At 40.3% G+C, this 25,568-nt stretch overlaps 1 protein-coding gene across 1 annotated transcript in view; it reads right to left on the reverse strand.

Moving 5' to 3' along the window:
* Positions 1-21,047, reverse strand: part of Snx4 (sorting nexin 4) — a 63,354-nt gene extending 42,307 nt beyond the window's left edge. The window contains exons 1-2 of the mRNA XM_004835223.4: positions 20,861-21,047; positions 1,613-1,734 (exon numbers count right to left, since the gene is read on the reverse strand). Coding sequence (XP_004835280.1) covers positions 1,613-1,734; positions 20,861-21,001 — 263 coding nt within the window. The 5' untranslated portion in view covers positions 21,002-21,047. The remainder of the gene's footprint in view (positions 1-1,612; positions 1,735-20,860) is intronic.
* Positions 21,048-25,568: the final 4,521 nt, after the last annotated feature.

The following is a 25,568-nucleotide window of genomic DNA, read 5'->3' on the forward strand; positions in this document are numbered from 1 at the left end:
AAAACTAAGGAAGACAGGTCATAAAAATATCTAAACTGGGTGTGGTGGCATGTGCCTATAATCCCAGCACTCCGGGAGCCTGAGGCAGGAGGATGCAGAGTTCAAGCTAGCCCAGGAAACTTAGCAACTTAGTGAGATGCTGTGTTTCAAAATAAAAAATTGGTTGGGGATACAGTTCAGCACCACAAAACAAACACATGCCCAAAATCTTTAATTACAAGGTATGATTAAAAAAAACGGTAAATGTTTAAATTTTTAATTTACTTTTTCTTTTTGAGACAGTCTTGCTATTTAGTTCAGGCTGGCCTTGAACTCACTATGTAGCCCAGTCTGGCCTCAAACTAGCTGCAATCCTCCTGCCTCAACCTCCCGAGTGCTGGGATTATAGGTGTGCACCACCACACCTGGCTTAAATTTTTTTTAAAAATGTTATTACAATAAAAGATATATTGCCACTATTATCCCTTACATACTCCCCCTTGCTTCATATATACTTATTCCATTGCTCTTGCCACTTTCTGAAGCAGTTCGGGAAGTCCTCTTTTGTGAGGGTTTTTTGTGTGCCTGAGGATTTTCAGTTGTGCTGCTGTGGCTGCCTCAATGTTCCAAATCAATTCAAAATGTTTATTTTTTGTTGTAATTTCACTTTGGGGAAGAGTCATAAGTCACATGGGGTCAGATCCTCTGAATATGGTTGGATGAGAACATACTGTAATGTTTTTACCAGCCTGCCTTTCCACTGGATGGCTCTGTGTAGCAGCATTCACTGCACTTTTGATCATGCCACATGAAAACACTCATGAAAGAAGGCTGCTAGAACTGCTTCAGAAAGTAACAAGAATGGTGGGATAAATGTGTCTGAAGCAAGGGGGAGTATTCTGAGGATTAATGGTAATGTGTCTTTTACTGTAATACATTTAAAAATTTTTAGCATTCACAATATATTGTGATCATGAGCTGCCAGGCAATAACAGGTCTTGTCTATCTAAAAGTTCAATTTATAGTTGGGAGAAAGGGTTAAAATCATACAAAGGAGATTTGAAAGTACTTTAATTACTTAAGATTTCTGCTGTATAAGCAACACTAGACAGCACTAATCATTTATACTTTATCAAGACCTTTTTATTTTCTAATTATTTGCTTGACAAGAACTTAGCTGTCCTCCAAGAAATGCACACACAACTATAATGTGCACTTGTATATTAGTACATAAAGACAGAGAAGCTAAATCAGTCTTGGAATAAAGTCAAATGTGAGGAAATGTTTACATTATGCCATGCTAAGCACAACAGTTACTTCGTTTTTGTTTTTGTTTTTGTTTTTTGAGACTGGCTCTCCGTGTTGCCCAGATTGGCCTCAAACTACTAGACGCAAGTAAACTTCTCGCCTCAGCCTCCCAAGTAGCTAGGATCACAGTATCTACCACCATGCCCCTCTCCTCAGACTTCTTTTAAGAGTTAATTTCCTATGAAGAGGCACACGTAGAAAACCTCTCAAGGAATTAAAAACCAGCAACTTTAGCCTTGCTCAGTCTCAGTCTGTTAAACTATGATCTACAGACCAAGCAGAGAGAGCTTTCCATCTGGCCCTAACCCTCACTCTCACTCCCTACCTGGTTTCAATGAGGTAAGCAGTGTATGTTTCTTGCATGTTCACTGCGTTTCTTCCAGTTCTCTTTTCTGCTTCAGAAACACTGATTTCTATCTTCTTCAACCAAAAATTATTTTCTGTCATCTGGATAAAAACAAATGAGACAACAACAAAAAAACTCTTTAAGACGGTATTGAAAAAACCCACAGTTATTTTCATAAAACCCATTATCGGTACATATTTCAGACAGTTTCTTGTACTTCTTGAGTTGTTAGGGGTTACTAAGTGACAGCAGCAAATGACAGCCTGTCTTTATCAACATATAGCATAGGAACTTTTCCAGAGTTATACTAACAGGTATTGCACATTTATTTTTCTAAACTTAGACATTTCATGTAAGTCACCAAGAATAAGTAATACAGGGGAAAAAAAACCCTTGAGGACATATTATATGTAAAGGATTCTGGGAGGCACAAAGAGGAGGTGACAATGGCCGCTGCACTCCCACCCCCATAAATATAAGCTCCCTCTCTTCCTGGAACTTCTGTGGAATATGAAGGGCCAGCACCTCCCAATGCACACACATCCCTTCATTTTTCTATTTGCTCACTCCTGCAAGCCAGATACAAAAACGTAGAAATTCAAAAGTAACTGGATATATGAGGAAGGTTAGAAAATGACCACACACATCCAGGGAAAGGCTCAAGCTAAGGAAAGACCCAGCTTGATCTTTGGCTCAGAGAGCATCCAGAAATTTTTTTTAAAAAACCCAAATACTAACAAACTCTGGGAAGGAGGAGAATCTGATTTCCAGAGTTACCACATTATTAGATTCAAATGTCCAGTTTTCAACAAAAAAATTCAAAAGGTGTGTGAAGAATAGGAAAGTATGGCCTATAAAAAATAAACCAACAGAGTAGCAGCAATTACAGGCATGGGCCACTGTGCCTGGCAAAAGCAGTTTTTTGATGAGATATGTCACCTGTGTTCACAGCAGCATTATTCTCAATGGGCAAAATGTGGAAGCCACCCAGGTGTCCATTAACAGATGGATTAAAAATGTGATAGTGAGATAAGGGATTAGGGCGATGCCAGGCTAGCTGGAAGACAGGATATAACCCGTCAATTACGAAGATCTGGACTGGGGCTGAGAACAGGCTGTGCCTATGTAACCTGATCCAGAACGGATGTGATCTGTAATTACGGCCAGGATCCTCAGGTAGAACAACGTCCAAGAGACTGGATCTGAAGGATATACAAGACAGTGGCCACGGACTTTGCCACCTCTGCTGAGACCTTGCGGTGCTGCTGTCCTGTTCCTGCAGTGGGCCGTCCTGATTAAAGGATGTATCTCTCCTTGCTCTTTCCTTTTCCTTCATTATTTCTTTTCTTCCTTTTTTTCTCTTTTCATCACCTTTTCCTTTTTCTTGTTTTACATTAAATAAAAGTTGTGTTTAACTGTTCCTCAGTTGTCTCATCTTTGGGCAGGACAGAAAGAGCCTACAATCATCGGACACTGTGGTATCCAGCAACAACAGGGGTTCTGGGGATGTGGCTCAGTGGGAGAATGAATGCTTAGCATGCACAGTGCCCTGGGTTCAAGTCTTAGGGAAATACACACATATACACAGTACTGTACACAAACAAGGGACTGTGATTCAGCCTTTAAAAGTTACAAAATTCTGACACACACAACATGGATGAAACGTGAAAGTACGTTAACTGACACAGACTAGACAAAAATTTACAACTATTATAGAAGTCCATGTACATGAAGTGCTTAGAATAGTCAAAAAGCATAGCGACAGAACACAGAGTGGTGGTTGCCAGAGGCTGGGGAGGGGAAAACGGGTAACTACTATACAGAGCTTTGATTTTGCTAAACAGAGTTCTGGAGGTTGGCTGCACAACAATGTGAAAATAGTACTTACTAGAACCAAGGTATACATTTAAAAATGGTTTAGATGACAATGTATATTTTAACACAATTTTTAAACGGAGGGAAAAACTCTTCATTATACTAAGATTAATGATTCTCAATATTGCTAATTTTTTATTTAACTATAATCAAATCACTCTCTCAAAACTAAACTATTTTAAGTAAAAGGCAGTATTTTCGGCAAGTAGGTCAACAACAACAACAAAAACAAAAACAGATGGGTGTGGTGGTTCATGTCAACAATCCCAGTACACAGGGAGGCAGTTGATGGCCAGACTGGGTAACTTAAGAGACTGAGCAAGATCGTGTTTCAAAATAAAAATAAAAAAAAAAATAAAAAAAAAAAATTTAAAAAGGACTGGAGATGCTGCTCAGTGTGAAGGTTATGGGTTTAATCCCCAGTACAGCAAAAGTAAAATAAAATTAAAAAAGGAGTCATTTATATTCACTTTGTTTACCTAAATGTGGGGCATGATTAACAAGGTTTCCAAGCAAAAGCAGGAGCAGACTCCTTTTTCCTCTAGAGGACATCCCCAGGTCTGTGACAAAGGACCCAGAGGAACAGTGAACACTGCTGAGACCATGTGTTGGGGGAATGCATTCAGAATAACTCCAAGTCTAACAAGGAGGAAGTGAAGCCACTGCTAACTGCTGTGCTTTACTGCCCTTCTCCCTTGATCACGGTTAAAATTCAGAGGTGGATTTTAATTAAAAACACTGCAAACTTCCGGGCCTGGAGGAGCACACCTGGAGACTGAGCCAGGATGACTGCAAGTTCAAGGTCAGCCTGGACAACTTAGTAAGATGCTGTCATAAAACAAAAAATAAAGTAAAATGGGGGCTAAGGATGAAGCTCAACACTATGGTACCTACCTACCATGCACTAGACCCTAGGTTCAATATCCAGTACTGGAAAAAAATGTCCATAATTCAGGGCAATTTATGAAGGAGAGATTAAGTAGAAATGTGAGTACAGCACAAGTTTAGAAAAAAAAAAACAAAAACCAGACACAATAAAACCCATAGTTATACACAGAAAATTAACTTACACACTATGAGGTTTTAAAGAACTATGTAAAAATATTTTTAAAAATGGAATCAGAGATTATAGAAAAGATGATGCACTTAGGAAGCTCTCCAAAAATGTACAGGAAAGCTGGGTGTTGTAGCACACACCTATAATCCCAGCACTTGTGAGGCTAGAGCAGAGGATCGCTATGAGCTCGAGGCCAACCTGGACTACACACCAAGATCCTGTCTTAAAAAAAAGAGAGATGTATAGGAAAACCTGGGCATGACAGTGTGTGCTCATAATCCCAGCACCCTGGGAAGCTAAGGCAGGAGGAATGCAAGTTTAAGTCCAGCCTGGGCAACTTGGCAAGACCCTGTCTCAAAAATAAAAAAGGGCTGGGGATGTAGCTCAGTGGGTTCAACTCCCAGAACAACAAAAAAAGTACAGAAAAAGTGCACAAGGTAAAAATGCTAAAAGGTAAAGAAAAAGATAACTAAGAGTCAATTCAGTGGAATAAAATTATTAGCCCCTCCAAAAATCACTAAATAAAATAAAGCATTTTTAGAGTATGAGCTGTATGTTTATGTATTAAAAGAGAAATTAAGAGAGAGGAGGAAATCATTTAACAAAAAGAAAGTTCAAGGCATTACATAAACACAAACCACTCAATACCAGGATTATAAAACTGCTAGCAGTTGAGATATCCATATACTATACCTTTTGGTCCACAGCCAAGCATTCTGACTTACCACCATCTGCTTCAGTGAAAAGTCTCTGAATTCTGATGGCACATACTATACTAAGAAAACAAATTCTCTCCTCATCCAAAAAGACAACACATGAGTCATACATTTAACCTATAATTCAAATAAAGAAATAAAGAAAATAGGGCTGGGGATTTAGCTCAGTGGTTCCAGCGCCTGCTTTGCAAGAGCAAGGTCCTGAGTTTGATCCCCATTCCCGGGACCAAAAAAAAAAAAAAGAAAAAGAAATAAAGAAAATAATAAAAGCATAAAATCAACTATCATAAAAATTAAAGAATAAGCTACATATGGTGGCACACGACTGTAACACCAGTACTCCTGGAAGCTGAGGAGGAAGAATCTAAGTTCAAAGCCAGCTGGGCAACTCAGCAAGACCCTGTCTCAAAATAAAAAATTTTGAAAAGGGCTGTGGATATAGCTCAGTGGGGAGGCTCTGGGTTCTGATATGTAATCGGTGATGACCCAGCCTCAATTTAGGGGTTCCAGGAAGGACTTCTTGGAGTAACTCCAAAGGAGTCCAAGTCCAGTTTATTGAGCTGGGTCTTTTATGGGTAGGGTAGGGGGTTAGTGGGACAGGCTCAGGTGGAGTGTAAGAATAGGGCCACTGATACTGTGACCCCAGGAGGTGGGGTAGGTTTGTGGTGTGTTAGCACAGTGGATGGCTGGGGGAGGGAAAGGGGGGGAGGGCTGGTGGGGCTTACATGTAATAGGTTCAATCCCTAGTACTTCAATTAAAAAACCAAAAAAACAAAAACGAAAAAAACAGGAGCTGGGGATTCAGCTCAGTGGCGCCGCACCTGCCTCGAAAGTGCAAGGTCCTAAGTTCAATGCCTGATACTGGAAAAAAAAAAAACCAACCAAAGAATGAATACAGGCACACAGCAATACTAGCAGGGTTGGGAGATGATAAACTGTTTATCCTGTCAATATTAACACAGAACAGTGGCAAGATTAATACAACTGATACTGTATTTATTACAGAACACACTCAACAGATGTAGGGCCATGGCTTGATGACTAGCTGATGACCCCAAAGATAGGTTTTAAAGAAAGATACAAAATTCTAGTTGTATTCAAAATGTACTTCTCATCAGACTAAAAAATATCAAAGAAAGAATGATGCTATACTCATATCCAAAGGAATAATGCTCCCACAACAGAAACTCAAAATCACTGCTCTCTACTTAAGACAAAATAACTACACAAGACCACATAAGAACAGGACATATCGGAAAGGCTGAGAGAATATTCTATTTCCAATTCAACAAGTGAAAATGAATATAATCTGTTTTAAGTGTTCCAAATGTTGTAAACAGTGAAGATAATAAAAGTAAGCATAAAGTAATGTGTTAGCTTTCTAGCAGTGACAAAATACCTGAGAAAATCATCTTATATGGAGGAAAGGTTTATCCCGGCTCACAGTTTCAGTCCAAGGTTGCCTAGCCCAGTTGCTCCAGGCCTGTGGCAGCACAGTACATCAGGCAAGAGCACGTGGCAAAGGAGGCTGCTCACCACCTGCTTGTTGGAAACCAAAAGACAGAGGAAAAGGAATGGCCAGGGACCTATTATTGCCTCAACAGCACGACCCCCCAGTGACCTAACTTCCTCCAACCAGACTCCAACCAGGATGGTCCACCACCTCCCAACAGAGCTGGAATATCTGAGATTCAAATTACAGCAGCAGATTTACAGTGACAAAAAGTACAGTAAGAAACTACTAATTAAATAAAGGAATCTTCAACCCTGCCAGTGCACTGCAGTCCACTGTGGTGCTCTTGACAATTAAAACCAAAAGGAAGGCCAACTTGAATTGAGGGTGAGTAACTCTTACCCAAAATGCCTGGAACCAGAAATTAAATATTTAGGTTTTTTTTTTTTTTTTCAGACTTTAGAATATTTGCATAGATAGATAATGCTGGGGATAGAAACCAAGTCTAAACACAAAATCCATTTTTTTTTTTTTCCTGGTACCAGGGATCGAACTCAGGTCCTTGTGCTTGCGAGGCAGGCAGTGGAACCACTGAGCTAAATCCCTGGCCCAAAATTCATTTATTTTAATGTACACTGTATTATACACACAGCCAACAGTAATTTTATACAATATGTTTAGTGTACCTTGGTTTTCACTGTGATTGTCACATGAGGTCAGGTATAAATTTTTCATTTGTGGCACCATGTTGGCACTTAAAAGAGCCTCAGATTTTGGATTTCTGGATTAGGGATGTGCAATCTGTTTATCAACTTTCAGAATTACTGACGAAGAGTTAGAATGTCTATTTGTAGTATTTAATTTATTCAGTTATATAAACCACACACTTATAACAAAATGTATTACTTCAGTGAAAATTATAAGAAAAAAATAAAATTAAAAGAAACCAGGCCAAAACCATCCACCCGTACTGACATATATGGAGATAACTCAGAATAGAAACAATGCAAAGAAAAAAGAATTCTTATTTTTCTTTTCTTTTGTGTTCAGCCAGGGTCTTGCTGTGTAGCTTATAGTCCAGTCTGGCCTCAAACTTATGATCTTCCTTGCCTCAGCCTTCCAAGTGCTGGAATTAAAGGTATAAGCCATTAGGTCCAGCTTGAGCAAGATAATTTATAGAAATTGTTTACATCGTTCCTAAAAAGAATTTGGACATGTAAAGAAGTAGAATGTCAAAACAATTCAGAAAAAGGCTGGGGATTTAGCTCAGTGGTTCTGCCGCCTGCCTTGCAAGTGCAAAGACCCGAGTTTGATCCCCAGTACCAAAAGAAAAAATTCAGAAAGAAAAAAAAATTGAAGGAGGACCTATTTTGCCCAATTTCTAAACTTAGTGACCAGTGAGAATCCAGAAATTAACTCTGACATTTAAGGACAATTCATTTTAAAAAATGCAGCAAGGTAGGTCAGCAGGGAAAGGACAGAGTATCTACTTGGTTCCCCCCAATTTAGACACCTCTACTATGCACACACACACAAAAAAATCTCAAAATGGCTTATAAACATACATGCAAGAGCTAAACTGAAATTTCTAGAAAATAAAGGAGAAAACCTTGTGACCTTGAAATAAGCAGAGTTCTAAAACCAAAAGCAAATTCCGTGAAAGAAAAAAATAGAAACTTCATCAAAATCAAAAACTTCTGTACTTCAAAAGATATCATTAAGAAAAAATAGTATGCGTTGGGAATGGGAAAAACAGTATCTGCAGATCTTATATCTGATAAAAATATTTGTAACCAGAATATAAAAACAGAGCTCAATAATAAAACAAACCATCCAGTGAACCACACAAGCAGCCAAGCACAGTGGTGCATGCTTATAATCCTAGATACTTGGGAGGCTGAGGCAGGAGGATCACAAAGTCAATCCTAGCCTGGGCTACACAGTGGAACACTATAACGAGCAAAATATCTGAGTAGATATCTCCAAAGAAGACACATAAATGGCAGTTAGCACAAGAAAAGATGCTTGTCATCACCACGGGTCATTACAGAAATGCACATAAAACCAAGTCACAACCAACAGAACAGCTATACTCAGACAGATGACACCAAGTGCTGTCAAAGGTGAGCAGAACTGAGGCACTTCCCACAACTGCTAGCAAGATTGTTAGAGGATACAGCCACTTGGAAAATAGTGACAGTTTCTTAAATACAACCTTACCATATGAACAGCAAGTACACACCTATGAACTTACCCAAGAGAAATGAAAACATACATCCTCACAAAATTTATAATAGCTAAAAACTGAAAACAACCCCAATGTCCATCAAATGGCGAAAAAACAAAATGTAAGATATCCACACAATCAAATATTATCCCACAATGAAAAGGAACTACTAATGCACACCACAACGTGAGTAAACCTCAAAACATTACACTAAGGATAAGAAGCCAGATTCAAATGACAACAGATTGAATGACTCCATTTCTATGACTGAGGGTGGGAAGTAGGATGATTAAACACCAAGAAGGAGGGAACTTGTGGGGAAGACAAAAATATTTCAAAACTAGATTGTGATGATAGTTACACAACTCTGTAAATTTACTAAAAATCATTAAATCATACATGTATGATGGGTGAATTTTGGTTCATAAATTATACCTCAACAATATAAATATTCCCTAATAATGCTGTTAAAAAAATAAAATCCAAGAGTCCATACTGACATAAATACAAAAAATATATAGCTAAATAAACAAATACCATAGGAAGTTTGATGAGGAACATGATACTTTCATAATTTCAAAGTATGTCCCCACAAAATTAATTACATACAAACAAAAAAAGAGTACATTGGAGAAGCTTAGCTGACAGTAATGATTAAAGTGTTCAAAGTACTAGGAATAATAGAAATTGTACGCAAAGTAAAAAAAACAAATGAGAAAAACAGCATCTCCATGTTTATTGTGGCACTCTTCACAACAGCCAAATTATGGAATCAGCCTAGGTGTCTGTCAACAAATGAATGGATAAAGAAAATAGAGTATACATGCATAATGGAGTATTATTCAGCCAGAAAGAAAACAAAATCATGTCATTTGCAGGAAAACAGATGGAAATGGACATCAGCATGAGAGTTATCATATTTTCTCCTAAATGTGGAATCTAGGAGAAAAAGATGACATGCAAGTAGAAGGGGGACTATTAGGGAAGGGGAAAGGGAGAGTAAGAGAGAGTACTAGAGGGTTTTGCTCCAAAGTTCATTATTGCTAACACTGGTAAAACAAACAAAGTATGAGGATTAAATAGTATTCAATTATCAATTTATTTTCCTGGGCCAGGGATTTAGCTCAGTAGCACTGTGCCTGCCTCAAAAGTGCAAGGTACTGAGTTTGATCCCCAGTACAAAAAATAAACCACCAAAATTTATTTTCCTGATTTTGATGGCACTGTTGTGCCAACATGGAAAATGTCCTTATTTGTCCCTGAAATATACACTAAGGTCTTGGGATGACATAAGGCAGTACCATGTTGGCAAGTCAATCTCAGATAGTTCAGGGGAAAAGGCTGCCTACTGCTCTTATTTATAAATTTGCGATTATTTGTAAAAATTTTTTAAATGCTCATAAGTAACTTTTTGTCTCAATTTGTTTCAGGCAAGAAAAACAATACACATTTCCAAATCATTTCAGAGGATAAAACCAAAGAAATTATGGTCCATTAAGGAAAATCCCAAATCAGAAACCCCCCAGGTAAGTATAAAATATGACAGAGTAACATCAACTAAAAATAGACTCAGTTAAGATAATGAATGGGGTGGTCTTAAACCTTTTATGGTAAACAAGAGGAAGACTGAAAATATAACACAAGATGAGATACGGCCGGGGATTTAGCTCAGTGGTTCCACTGCCTGCCTCACAAACACAAGGTCCTGAGTTCGATCCCTGGTACCAAAACAAAACAAAACAAAGCTGGGGCCAAGGATTTAGCTCAGTGGTTCTGCCACCTGCCTCAAAAGCGCAAGGTCCTGAGTTCGATTCCAGGTACCCAAACCCCCCAACACACACACACACAGACAAAAACAAAAAACAAACAAACAAAAAAAGCTGAGATACTTATGCGTAATTGTCAACTTGATTGGCTCGGGAGCTCTCTAAGGGATTATTAGTAAAGCACACCTCTGGGTATGTCTAGGTGGGTCATGGTGGCATGACCTTGAGATCTATATCTGGTCCTTAGCTACTTTCTCTCTGGTGCTGTTCCCCTTCTATTTTCCAGCTGCCACGAAGTGAAGGGCTTTGCTCCACCAAGCTCTTCTGCCTTGAAGCTCCTGCCTTGGAGCCAGCTGACAATGGACAGAAACCCCAGAAACCATGAGCCATTAAACTCCTCTAAGTGTAGGCAGTGGGCATTGTGTCCCAGAGATGTAAAGCTGATCAATACACAAGGAATGAAATTATAAAGACAGACAAATACAATAAGGCAATCTGAAATCAAAAGAAACTAGTATAACATCAAGCCCACCAGCCAAATGGAAATCAGGGAAAAAAAAAAAAGTAATTAACAGAACCTCAGATCAATTCTCTCACAGATTAGTACCCATCCTGCCAGAATTTTATTCACATCTCTGCCACAGATTGGCTGTGTAACTCTAAGCAAGTTCTTAAAGTCTCTGGTTCTGTTTCCTGATCTGTAAAATAGAAACAGCAGTATGGTAATGGACTGCATGTTGTGTCCCCTAAAACAACTGTGTTAAAACTCTAATCTTCAAGGTATTAAAAAGTGTGGTCCTTGAGAAGTGATTAGATGATTACAATAAAGCCTTCATACATAGATTAGCATCTTTACGGTACCTGTCAGGTAGCAAGAGCTCCATATTACCTATTACCCAATATTTGTAGGTTTGTTTTTCTGATGATGAAATTTATATATAGTTAATGAACAAAACTTAGAAAAAAATTAAATATAAATCACCAACATATATTGGTGTACTTCACACTATCTCTTTTCTAGGAGTGATACTTTTATGTTACTGAAACAAGTTACAGAGCTAAGGGTGAAGAACAATCTATCGAAGTTGGAGTGTAGATCAGTGGTAGAGCACTTGCCTAGCATGCACAAGGCACTGGGTTCAGTCCCTAGCACCAGAAAACAAAACAAACAAACAAAAAATAAAAGAGAGAAAAAGAAAACAAACCTGGAACAATCGGTTGAATTTACTTTCCTTTGGGTCTATGTCTACACTGATCATAGATAGCCAGTTGTGTTAGCTTTCCATCATTATAACAAACCCCCGAGATAATCAACTTATAAAGAGAAAAGGTTTACTTTAGCTTACAGGTTTGGGGCTTCTGGACCATGACCGATTGACCCCATTGCTTTGGGCCCTCTGACAACGAAATGTATCATAGAGTGTGTGGTAAAGCAAGTCCACTTACTTCATGGTAAGGAAGTGAAGAGAATGAGGAGGGGTCTGGGGGCGCACAGTCCCCTTAGAGGACACAGCCTCAATCTCCTAAACCCTTCCACTAGGACCAGTCTGTTAAAGTTTCCACTGCCTCCCAATAGTGCCACTCTTGGATCAAGCCTTTAACACACGGGCTTTTGGGAGTACTTATCCAAACCACAGCCCTGGTTCTAAAAAATGATGTGTTTAATAGGCCTAATAATGAAGCTGTAGATGAATATCTTCATTGAAACTGCTACTACCAACTACTGCAAACTGGCTAGCTTATAAACAGCAGAAGGATGGTGGTCACAGTCCTGAGTCTAGGAGATGTGGTATCTAGTGAGGACCTGCTTCCCGTCACTGACATCCCCATTTCACTGTCTTATGGCAGAGTAAAGAGAGGGGCTCTACAGGGGCTCTTTTATAAAGGCACAGATGCCACTCATGAGAGTTCTACCTTCATGACTTAACCACCTCCCAAAGGCCTGACTACCAACATCATCATCTTGAGATTAGGTTTCAACCAATGAATTGTGGGACAACAGAAATATTAGTCCATAGGAATAAGTAAGAAAAATGGATCTGTTATTTTTTCCCAACAAAAATACTTTTAAAGGAACAGCACAGCTCTTCAGAAAGTTGTCTTCCAAACTGAGGAATAACACATTCATTCATGAAATTAACTTGGTGGGTGTGATCAGAATCTTTTTAATGAAAAAAAATGAGAGAAAAATATCAGAGGGCATTCCCTGAAATAGTGGTTAAATATTGCTTCTTAAAACAACACTCATATCTATAAGTATGTACTTATGTTGGTTATGACATAAAAATGTATTCTACACTGAGTCACCTTCAAAAAAGTCTGACAGCTATTCAGGTACAAAAGGGTAAAAAAATTCTTGAGTATGATTTAGTCATACGGTGCTCAACTGGCACATTCTGTAATTGTGTTTGCTTTCTGTTACTGTAATAAAATAGTTGAGATAACCAACTTTTCAAAAAACGCTTTTTTGGGGTCATAGTTCGGGGGGGTTCAGGCTATGGTCAGTTGGCCCTGTGGCTTCTGGGCCTGGGCAAGGCAGCACATCATGGCTGGGCAGATGTGGCAGAGCAAAGAGAGAGAAAGAAGCACTGAGGGCCCCACAAATATCCCCACAAAGGGCCCTTCCTCAATGACCTAACTTCCTTCTACTGGGTTCCACCTCCCAACAATGCCAAAGGTTGGAGATGAAGTCTGTACCACATAGCTTTTGAGGAAGACTCAAGACCCAAACTAGCACTATCCCCATAAATCTTTTTCTTCCATTTTTCCACTATTCTCACCTACAGAATACATCTAACCTTACAGTTCTGGTTTATTCCACTCAGTTCTCTGCTACTAACGAGAGAAGGTGCTCATTGTGCACTGGAATTTTTAAGTACCAGTTGCTCAAGCACTCTTTGGTCTTCAGCACCCCCAGGCCAAGGCCTGCTCCTTAAAAGAACTCTATTTATAAATTCCTTCTCTGGTAAATACAAAGGTCCTACCTCAGCACCTTAACTGCAGACTCAGTGGAATCTTTCCACTTAAAACAGAAGCTTTCCTGCACCCCCTTGCTCTTTCTTCTTCCTTATGCCAGGACTAATTATTACTGTCTTAGAAACTAGATTTCACTCTCATTTTTTCTCTTTACCAAATTATTTTAAATAAAATTTACTATAGTTTTTAAAAAATAAATGCAGTATTCCTCATAGGAAAAGTGTAAAAAATGAAATGACAGGGATTCTAATCAAACACTGGAAAAGAAAAGGACTGAAGACTTACAGAAGAACAAAACTAAGAAAAAGAATCTACAGCAGAATTCAAAGACTCCTGATTAGTGAGGTTTAAAACCAGAAGGCAGGGCCAGTTTCCACTATCCTTTAAGGTTTGGTAACTGCCCAAAATCCTTCCCTAAAATTTGCAGAGTCAAAAATAAGATTGATGAGGCCAACTTTTTAGCATTTCTGAATACTCTTGTTATTTCTGTGGTGAAAAATGAATAAAATAACACATCTTCTATACCTCCTTCTCCTCCTCAAAAGTACAACTAAGTACAACTACACTAAAAAATTCTGAACAATTTACAAGACTATTTTAAACTAACTTCCTTCCCCTCAATGAAACAGAAAGACTTAATGGAAAAAGCATTGATTTTAACGCCAGGTAGACTTGCTCAAATCCCAGTCATGCTAAGAAGCTTGTGACCCTGGTCAAACTACTCTCTGAGCTTCTGGCTCCTTATCATTAGCTACATTTTGGAGGTAATTTTGAAAATTAACTGAAAAGAGCCTCACTGTGCACAATACACACAACCAACAAATCTACCTTACCTTTCTTCCCAGATCACATTCCTAGCAATGAGGCTATTGCAATAATTCCCAACTGGAGGACTGAAGGGAATAAATGACAGAAAGAGGGGAAGGATTTAGATGACTTGAAAGGAGGGGGTTAGGGGTAGGGGCAGAAGGAGGACTGTACTGAATAAATGCAAATTTAAACTCCTAGTGATTGTGAAGTAACTGTCCAAATGGTTTGTATCCCTACATGAATCACTAAATTAGGCAGCTATTTTAGGAAACCCCTTAACTTTTGGTCGCTAATAGATGGTCTCTTGTAACCACGTATTTACAAATGTTTTCTAAAAACATCAAGTAATTGTATATAAGTATAATTTCTTCTGTATGATGGTATCCCTGGCATTAAGTAACTTGAATTAAATATACACAGGTTTTTTAATGATAAGAGAAATTTTAAGCATTTAAAAATATTTCATTTAAAATTGTTTTTTAAATTGACACATTTGTATATATTTATGCGATGCAACAGAATGTTTTGATTCAGATATACACTGGCTTATAATCACTTTTGTTTGTTTTTGTGGGGGGGGGATCAAACCCAGGGTCTCACACATGCTAAACACATGCTCTATCACCAAGGTACATCTCCAACCCTATAATCACTTTTAAATTAATATGAAAGGATTTCATATTCTATATTGAGATTTCATATTACATTCTAAAGATCCTGAGTTGGATAGACCCATGCCAAAACAAAAGGAGCGAGAAAGGGGCAAATACTTTAAAGTCTGAAAATGTTAAGTATTAATAAGGATACAGAGTAGCAGACACTGCTCCTAGGAGTATAAATTGTATCTCTCTGGAAACAATTTGGCACTACAGGTTGAACATGTCACTACCTTACAATCCTGCAATTTCACTCCTGTATTTATAATATACTCTTGGACATTTTGCAAAAAAAGACATGTAGGAGAAGTTCATGGCAGCAGTAACTTTTTAAAATATTAAAATTTTCATTATCCTAATGTCTGTAAACAGACAATCCAACCCACCACAACTCAGGCTGGGCCTGGCCTTCAACAGTGAGGAACAGGGGCTCATGTCCTTTCTGCCTCAGTTCAAACCCCTCAAGGGTCTCCTTCCAGTGCTCCCAGTCTGTAGCTGTTCCCCATAGCTGTCTCTCACTCAGTCATTGTGGGAGGGTAACACCAGGGACCCTGAAATGAAGCCATCCCCTAGATGTTCTGAATCCCAGATTCAAATAATTACCCTTTCCCAGAATGGCACCCAATCAACCACTCTCTAGCAATATGGTAGGCAACAGTGCTGGGATCCCTGTCCAGCAGTTGCCTGCCTTGTGGAGTGAGTCCACTCAGGATAAAATCCCGTGCTGTCCCTGTAGATTCACAACAACTGCCTCAGCTGCTATTTCTCCATGAAGCCCCTACTACTCACGTTGCATGCAGAATCAGACTGCCCTCTGCACAAGCTGGGAGCCAGTAAGAGGGTCCAGATTTTGGTTTCCTTCTCTATGCTATAGTCCACCTCTTAAAGTTCTCTGTAGCTTCTAATTTTCTTGTCCATTCCCTTCTAATTCTCAGCAACCTACTTCTTTTTTCCTTCCTTAAGCTGTTATTTTTCAGTTTTGGATTCCAGAAAAGTGTATTTTTGGTAAGAAACTGTTAAATGTCTTCCAGAATGACTGTGTTTATCTTCATGCCAACAACGAATGAGAGCTGTGTTCTACAATCTTGCCAACATTTAGCACTGTTAATTTTCTGGGTTTGAGACATTCTCATATGTGTATACTGGTTATCTCCTTATTTAATTTGCATTTCCCTATAAATGATGAGTCTGCACATACGCTTATCTGCTACACCCCTGGCCCCTTATCTGACATCTGTGTATCTTATTGGTGAGGTCTCTGTTAAGGTCTTGTGTGTGTGTGTAACCCAGAACAAATCCGTGTCCCCCTTTTTAACTGGGTGTTTTGTTTTGTTTGTTGAGTTTTAATTTTTCCTTTTTAGCTTCTCCTAATTTCTAGAAATATTTCTGGAGTGGGCAGGATCTCCTGTTAAACATGAGAGAAGTGTGTATATTCTGTAACGCTTAAATTTGGCTCCTACGTGATTCACTTTTTTTGTGCAGGCTCTCACCAATGACTTTTCTATTCTCTTTTTAAATAACTTTTTTTGTGAAGTAGATTAGTAATGCAAACAAGGGATTCATAATTCTAATTCTTTAGAAGGCCCCACATGTCCTCTTGGATCACAGTGCCTTTACTTCACCATAGAGGTAATCAGTACAGTATTTTGATTTTGTATTAATAATTATTCTCTCTCTTTCTTTCTTTCTTTCTTACTGGCATTGCTGGTTTCATTGTCTCTTTCTAGGATATCCTTGAGAATTTTTTGGAGTGCTGCTTTGTAGATCATGAATTTCTTGAGGTATGCTTTGTCATGGAAATACCTTAATTTTCCACCAATTTTGAAGGAAAGTTTTTGCAGGATATGTAAGAATGGGTTGGAAGTTGTTATCTTTTAGGGCTTGAAACACTTCACTCCAAGTTCTCCTGCCTTTAAGGTTTGTGTTGAGAAGTCTCCTGTAATTTGGATGTATTTACCATTATAAGTGATTCACTGCTTTTGGAAGTATGGCCACTTGATTGCATTGCATTGGTTCTCCCTTGTTCTTGGATAGACAAAACCAATACAGTAAAAATGGCCATAATGCCAGAACTACTATACAGATTTAATTCAATTCCAATCAAAATACCAATAGCATTCCTCATAAAACTAGAGAAAACGATCCTAAAGTTCATTTGGAACCAGAAGAGACCCAGAATAGCAAAAGGAATCCTGAGCAACAGGAGCAAAGTGGGAAGCATCACAATCTTAGACTTCAATTATACTACAAAGCTAGTGATAAAAACAGCATGGTACTGGTACGTACAAACACACACACACAAACACACACACCAGAAATGTGGATCAGTGGAACTGAGTAGAGGATGTAGAAATAATTCCAGGTGCATTCAGCTACCCAATCTTTGACAAGGAGGTCAAAGACTTATGCCCGGAGGATAGCCTGTTTAACAAATGGTGCTGAGAAAACTGGCTATCCACATGCAGAAGATTAAATTTAGGCCCATGTCTCTCACCATGTACTAAACTAAAATAAAAATGGAACAAAGATCTAAATTTTAAAACAGAAATACTTAATCTGCTGAAAGATAAAATATATAAAACTCTTGAAGACATAGATGTAAGTAAGGACTTTCTGAACAGAACCCAAATGGCACAAAAAATAATACCAAGAATCAACAAATGGGATAATATCAAATTAAAAAGCTCTGCACAGCAAAGGAAACCACCAACAGAGTGAAGAGACAACCTACAGAATGTAAAAAAACCTGCTAGCTATTAATCGAATAGAAGACTAACATCTAGAATATATTATAAAGAACTCAAAAAAATTAGGACCCCCCCCCAAAAAAAACCCAATCAAAATATGGGCAATTAAAATGAATAGACATGTCTCAGAAGTACCAATGGCCAATACATGAAAAAATGTTCAACATCACTATTAGAGAAATGCAAATTAAAACAACAGTGAGATTCCATCTTACTCCAGTAAGAATGATTTTATCAAGAAATCAAATAATACCAAATGCTGGCAAGTCTGCAGAGGGGGAAGAAGAACCCTTCCCCCTTGCTGGTGGGAATGTAAACTAGTATAACCACTACGGAAATCAGTATGGAGATTCCTCAAAAAACTAAAACTAGAAATTCCACTTGACTGGGCTATTCTCCTTCTAGGTATCTTCCTGAAAGAGTTAAAGACATCATATTACAGTGACACATGTACATTGGTGTTCAAAGCAGAACAATTCACAATAGCTAAATATCTGAAGCAGCCTATATGCCCATGAACAGATGACATGTGGTATTTATATACAACAGAGTACTACTCTGCCATAAAGAAGGACAAACTTGAATCATTTGTAGGAAAACAGTGTGCTTTAAGACCATAAAATTAAGTGAAATAAACCAGACACACAAGCTTAAATATTACATGGTTTCTCATATATATAAAGAGCAAAATAACATAATAGAAAAAAAGAAATTTCCTTGAGAAGTTTTTAGTTTATTAATCAAAACACTGTGATTTTATTTCTTCATTTTGTGATGCTTGTAGTATTTGACAGCTTTTAAAGTCTATAAGCTTTAGACTTCATTAACCAAGGTTCTCTCCTCATTCATGATATCACTTTGTACGTTTGTCAAGTAAATAAATCTTTGGATATGAAAAAAATTTTTTTAAATTATACATACATATATGTATACATATACACACATATATGTTTATATTCTGCTGGGCCTAGTAATACATGCCTGTAATCCCAGCTTCTCGGAAAGCTGAAGCAAGAGGATGGTGAATCTGTGGCCAATCTGGGCAACTTAAAGAGATCCCATCTCAAAAAAAAAAAAGTAAGAGATGATAGTGTAGCTCAGTGATAGAGCACTTGCCTAGCATGTATGAGGCCATGGGTAAAATTCCCAATGAGGCAAGGATGAGCAGGTGCAGACACACTCCTACTATAGGATCTAGCAATTGCACTCCTCACAGAAGCTGGAAACTTATGTCCCCACAATAAGCTCTACATGTATGTTTATAGCAGTACTATCCATGGAAGCGACCAAGATTTCCTTCACTAGGTGAATAAACTGTGGCACATTCAGACAATGGAATATTGCTCAGTCCAAAAAGAAATGGGCTATTAAGCTATGAAAAGACATGGAGGAACCTTAAAATTATGTTACTAAGTGAAGAAGCCAGTCTCAACTGGCAGCATACTGTATGAGTATTATAACTACATGACATCATGGAAAAAGTGAAATTACAAGAAATTGAAAAAAGATCAATGGTTTTAAGGGGTTGAGGGAAAAGAAGATAAACAGGCAGAGCACAGTATTTCTAGATCTGAAAATAGCACATATGATACTATAATGGTGGATTACATGTTATTACATAATTTTCCAAGCCCACAAAATGCTCAGCACCAATAGTGAACCCTGATATACACTATGGACTTTGGGTGATGATCATGTCAATGTAGGCTCATCAACCGTCATCTATACCCCACAAGTGGGATACTGATACTGCAAGAGGCTGCACACGTGTGATAGGAGAGAGTATACAGGAAATCTCTGCATCTTCCTCTCAATTTTCCTGTGAATATAAAACTGCACCCAATAAATAAAACTTTTAACTTAAAAAAAAAAAAAAGGCTGGGGATTTAGCTCAGTGGTTCTGTCGCCCGCCTCGAAAGCCCAAGGTCCTGAGTTCAATCCCCGGTACCAAATATATATATATTAAAAGCACACCCCCAAAAGGTCTTTGAGCTAACGTCTATATCTTGGCCTTTTCCTAAACAGGCAAACCTTCAACTGCTGTGTTTAAGTCTTTCCTTAGCTGGTCTTTAAACTTAGAGTCGTTCTAGTTATGTTCAGCAAACAACTTCAGCTTTTCTTTATTCACCATAAGAACCAGCAGTTTAATATTAGCACTAACCTCTGTCCTAGAAAAGAAAGCAGCAAAATGACTGGATGAGCCATGCACATTGAAAGTGACTGAGTTTCTGAAATGCTTCCATTTAACCTGATCTACACATTTTGCATTACATGTGAAGCCACTTTGGAATGAAAGCACTTACGGATATATATGACACATCCCCCTCCTTTTCCTCAAGCAAGTGAACATCACTAATTACCAAAGAGGCTTCCAAAGCAAGCACAGGGGATATAGACAAGTCTCCACTGAGAAATACGGCACTTACCCGAGATGAAGAAATCAGAACCCAGTAAGGAGTTTTTTAAATGCTTCTTCATTTGTACCTTTTCTTAAAACTGACACTTTCTTCAATTTCCCTTCAGGAAGTTGAGGGTGAAGCCCCACTAGGCCAACCCCACTTACAGCCCCAGATTTGCTTTTCACCTCAGTCTCTATTCTTTCCTTCTCCCACATCACTGCCCACCCCGAGCAAAGCTCATCAGACTGCCTGAAACCTCAGCGGTCTTCTGGTCCAGACCCCCAGGAGACGGGACCCCGGAAGCCGCCCCTCCTCCAGCCTCGCCGTAAGGACCCGACCCCCAGGCCAGCACCACGCGTCCCTGCGTCCATTCCCGCAACGCCAGCGCCCCGCATATAGGGCCCCTTTGCCCAGAGGCCCCCTCCACAGGCACCCCACACCTGTGGACCTGGCCTCTCGGCCCAAGCCCACCAGCCTCTGCCCGTTCAGCAGAGAGCGTTAGGCCCCGGCGCAGACCCTTCCCCTTTGGCGCCCCTTCTCCTCACCGTGTCCAACCCGGAGCTTTCTTCCTGGGCCCCCTCGGCTTTCTCACCGACTGCAGCCTCCAGTTCGCCGTCGGCGTAGCCCAGCGGCTCCAGGGGGGCAGGCTGCAACTGCCCCTCGAGGTCGGAAGAGGCCTGCTCCATAGCTGCAGCTTGGCGCGGCGAGCCCAGTGCGCCTGCGCCCGCCCCGCCCCTCCGCGGCCGCCTCGCCCCTCACCCGTGTCGCCCCGCCCCTCCGCCCTGCGGCGCAGACCAGAGCCGAAGTGGAACTGGCGTCTCAGCGGGAGGTGGTTCTGCAGGGCACTGGTCAGCTGCTAAGCCAAGAGACCTAGGAACCTGGGAGAAATGGTGGAGAGAATAAGACAGGAAAGGGGAAGGTGAACACAAGATCTGAGTGTGGGAAGCGTTCAGGTTGGTTATCACCTACAAAAGGAAAATGCAACACTCCAGAAAGCTGAGGCCTGAGCTTCTCCCTTGGCCTCTGCCATGCCTACCATTAATGGTTCCGTTTTCTCTGGAAAGAACAGAGCGCCATAAGTTATTGACTTTCAACAAGTTGAGTAACACATGCAGAAAAACTTAATACCTGCAAGGTTTTGAAGGAAGTGAAACGTTTGGGCTCGAGTCCCATTGTAAGTGTTTAAACCCTAGGGCCTGGGATTTAGCTCAGTGGTTCCGCCACCTGCCTCGAAAGCACAGGGTCCGGAGTTTGATCCCCGGTATAAATAAATAAATAAACTCTAAACACTGCAGCCCTGGAGATCTGGTAGTAAGCTTCTACAGACATCTCTCGTTCGATTTTCTAACTCTGCATCTGTGATGGTAACCTGATGGGTAATATTCAGCCTAGCCCAGTAATCTTTGTACAGTCAGGCCCCACTGTTTCAAGGACAGAAACTGATCTCTCTGCCTAAACAGCAATTTCAAGTTGCAACACCATTTCCCTCCTGCAGTGCTCACTCCTTGTATTTGTCAGTGTTCACTGTTAGACCCAGCGAGAAAGAACCAACCAGAGACCAATATTAAATCCAGACAGGAGTTTATTACCGGCCGGGACCCGAGCTGAGCATCGGACTCCAGCCCTGACTGGGGGGAGACAAACATATTTTATAAACCTTTGAGGCCAATAGTTTCTAGGCTCCCCTATGGGATAGAACTAGCAAAGCAAGGAAAGGTACAGAAGCGCCACGTCCTGCTGTTAGAACATTTGTAAAACAATAGTTGATTAATTGTTATTTCTAAAGGGACTTTCTAAGGGGAGGAGGTTTCTAAGCTTCCCCCTTCTGAGTTCATCTAAAGGACAGGCAGGTGGGTCAAGCAGCAATATGGAGTCTGTCTTGCTAACTAGGGTCCTTGATTCACCAGAGGAACAAATAATGGTGCCCGACATATAAGGATTTACAAGACAGGCTTGCAATAGCCCCCCGCAGAGTCTGGTGTGGAAGAGTTCAGAAGGACCCTCTGCATGCTGGAGATGCAAAGGATAAAGTCAAAGGTTGAAGACCTGTAGCTCACTGTAAAGTCCCATGCAGTCCGTATCAGGAGGCCGAAGGGTCTGAGCTGGAAGGCTGAAGAGTTTGCACTGGAAGCCTGGAGACAGACATGCAAAGGCAATGGTGAAGACTGGAGCTCCTCTGAAGAAGCAGAAGCCAGACTGGCTTCTTCTTTCCCTTTTTATTCCCTCAAGACTACAAGCCTATTGGTTGGTGGGTGGGTCTACACCCAGGTTGGGTCTTCCCTCTTCAGTAAGTCCCTCATTCAGACACACCCAGAACTGTGCTAAACCAATCACCTGGGCATTACAGTTATCCCTCTCCCCCTCCCATTCACTCTTCTATGGTGAATTTCTACATATCCCCACTTATCCCAAAAACTTCTACTCAGTTATCACCCCATGTGCTAATATCACTTTGTGAACCCAGTGAGCCTTCTCATAGAACTGCATCTCCAACCCTTTTGTATTTTTTTTTTTTTTAAGGATCTTGCTAAGTCACTAAGTGGCCCAGGCTGGGCTCTAACTTGTAGTCTTCTTACCTCAGTGTCCCAGAGTGCTGGGATTATAGGCATGCACCACCAAGCTGGGCTAACTTTAGACTCTTTTTTTTTTTTTTAATTCTTTTATTGCACATTGTAGGTATACAACACAATTACATTTCTCATTAGGAATTGTACCTTTACATGATGCATCTTGGTTCTTATTTTTTCCCCATTCCTAGCCCTCCCTTCACCCCCTCCACCCTTCCCTATTTACAAAGCCTTTATTTCCGTTTTTTCCATTTCTCATCATTTTTCCTTTCCCTTCCTTCCTTTCTCCTGCCCCTCCCACTAGCCCTACCCCTTTGGACCTTTTCTTCCTATTTTGCATTATCCATTATTCATTCTAATCATTGATACATTTTAGGTATACAATATAATGACATTCATCATATAAGGCACAGAACCCTAACACTTCTCCCTCTTTCCCTCCTTTCTTTCCCTGTCTCTTCATCTCCCTCTCTTGCCCTCTCCCTCTTCTCCCTTCACCTCTCCTTTTCTAAGCCTAGGACATTTACCCAAACGTAGGCGTTTTATCCATTTATGAGGAATTAGTCATGTCAGGCAAGCCCATGGAAAACATGGTTTTAAATCAGAAGACTATATTCATTTATCACAAGAGGGACATCTTTCTAGAGACAGATTCATTACTCTATCCTTTTTTTTTCCAGCTTTGTGATACCCTGGAAACCAGACCCTGGAGTCAAACAGGTAACTCCTGTGGGCTGGTAATTTAAGTGTCTTACCCTGGTTGGGTACAGTGGCACACACCTGTAGTCTCAGCTACTTGGGAGCACCTCCAGATCCCAGGAGGATGAGGGATGAGGGTGCAAATTCCAGGCCGTCTGGGCAGCCTAGAGAAACATTGTCTCAAGTAAATAAATAAATGAAACGGTCGGGGGATGAAGCTCAGTGGTAGAGTACTGGGGGGAGGGAAGGGGATAGCTCACTCTTCAGTGAGTGTAAATAATGGAAAGGGTCTGCTGGTTTGTTTTGTTTTGTTTTTAAGAAAAAAAATGAAGACTAGGTAGGAACTTGAGTTTTCTGCTCATGCATATCTCCTTTTTCATATGTGTGTGTTAAAAAATCCCTTGTAAGGTTGCCTTTGATAACCCATTTTAAGTTGTTCACCTGGATGTCACATTATCCCTGTATCTGTGTGTGTGTGTGTGTGTGTGTGTGTGTGTGTGTGATGCTGGGGATTGAACCCAGAGCCTATTACAGCCTTAAAAGAGGCCTTGAAAAAAGCAAATTTGAAAAATCAAAAGGAACTGTGAAATGTCACCCTCTGTGGGGACATATTCACCATGTTAGCCAGCAGAAGGAACTTTAGTCACTTGCATCTGAATAGCATGTTTTAGATTTCAAATCTGTCATTAACAAATATCTCTTGAGTTCCTGTGTTCACTTGGGAACCCTATGAATTATCTAGTCTCTGCTCCTCATTACCCAGTTTCTCTTCTTCTCCTCCCCAGGATTTTCCTACTATTGTCTGGCCAGCCACCTAGGTACTACAATGGTCACCTTCCGTTTCCTCTGAAACTACACCCTTCTCTTCTCTCCTTCACCAGCAGGTGATGCCACTCCCCCACTCCATCCCTCTTTTTTGTGTCAGTGTGAATGACATTGGCCCTTGTTCATAGCACAAGATCTAACCTCCCCTTCCTGTCACCACTATATTCTTGGGGGGGGGGGGGGTACCAGAGATCAAACTCGGAACTTTGCGCTTGTGAGCCAGGCAGCAGAACCACTGAGCTAAATACCCAGCCCCACCACCATATTCTTTTTGGGCAAATTCTCCATTGTGTGCAGGAGAGCCAGTCTTAGTATATGCCTTCAACCGCACCCTCCTCTCGCAGGAGCTGAACCACATTGGCACAGATTATTCACACTTTCTTTGTTTGTTTGTTTTTGTTGTTGTTTTTTTGTTTTTTGTGGGGTTTTTTGGTACTGGGAAATTGAACTCGGGTCCTTACGCTTGCAGGGCAGGTGGCAGAACCACTGAGCTAAATCCCCGGCCCAATTTGTACTTTTGCTTGAACCTTGCATCACAGGGGATGCTAGACCTCAGGCCAGTGATAGTGCTAGGACCAGATTGTCCCCAAGCCATGAATTCCTGGGGAATTGTGTACCAAAGAGACACTGCTCTGGGAAGGCTAAAACAGAACACACTTGGGGGAAACTAGACTACAGGTCATAGTGTTGCTGCCAGAACAAAATCCAACTATGTTTGTTTACACTAAACAAAGAGAGTAGTAGGAGAATCTGATACATAGTCACCATTTGTTTCAGATAAGGTAAGGCCTTTAGACTCACACAGGACTGTAGTGCAGGCAGCAGTGCTTTATACTATGACCTGCAGAAACAGGAGGCGCTGAGTACCATGAATGGGGCTACACGGGACCACATTGGGGACAGTCAGGAAGCAGGAGATCAAAGGGAAATGTGGAGAAGAGCAAATAACCGTGGTGTGGTGGTGGATTCCTGTAAACCCAGCTACTCTGGAGGCTGAAGCAGGAAAGTTACAATTCAAGCCCTGCCTGAGCAACTTAGCAATTTAACAAGACACTGTCTCAAAATATAAAAATAGAAAGGGCTGGAGATACAGGTCAGTGGGAAAATTCTGGGTTCAACCTCCAGTGCCAGTAAAAAAAAAAAAAAAAAAAAGTGGCACAAT

This window comes from Heterocephalus glaber, unplaced genomic scaffold (assembly GCF_053883595.1).
Source record: "Heterocephalus glaber isolate CG9 unplaced genomic scaffold, H.glaber_assembly_v1.0 deba00000122, whole genome shotgun sequence".
NCBI lineage: Eukaryota > Metazoa > Chordata > Mammalia > Rodentia > Bathyergidae > Heterocephalus > Heterocephalus glaber.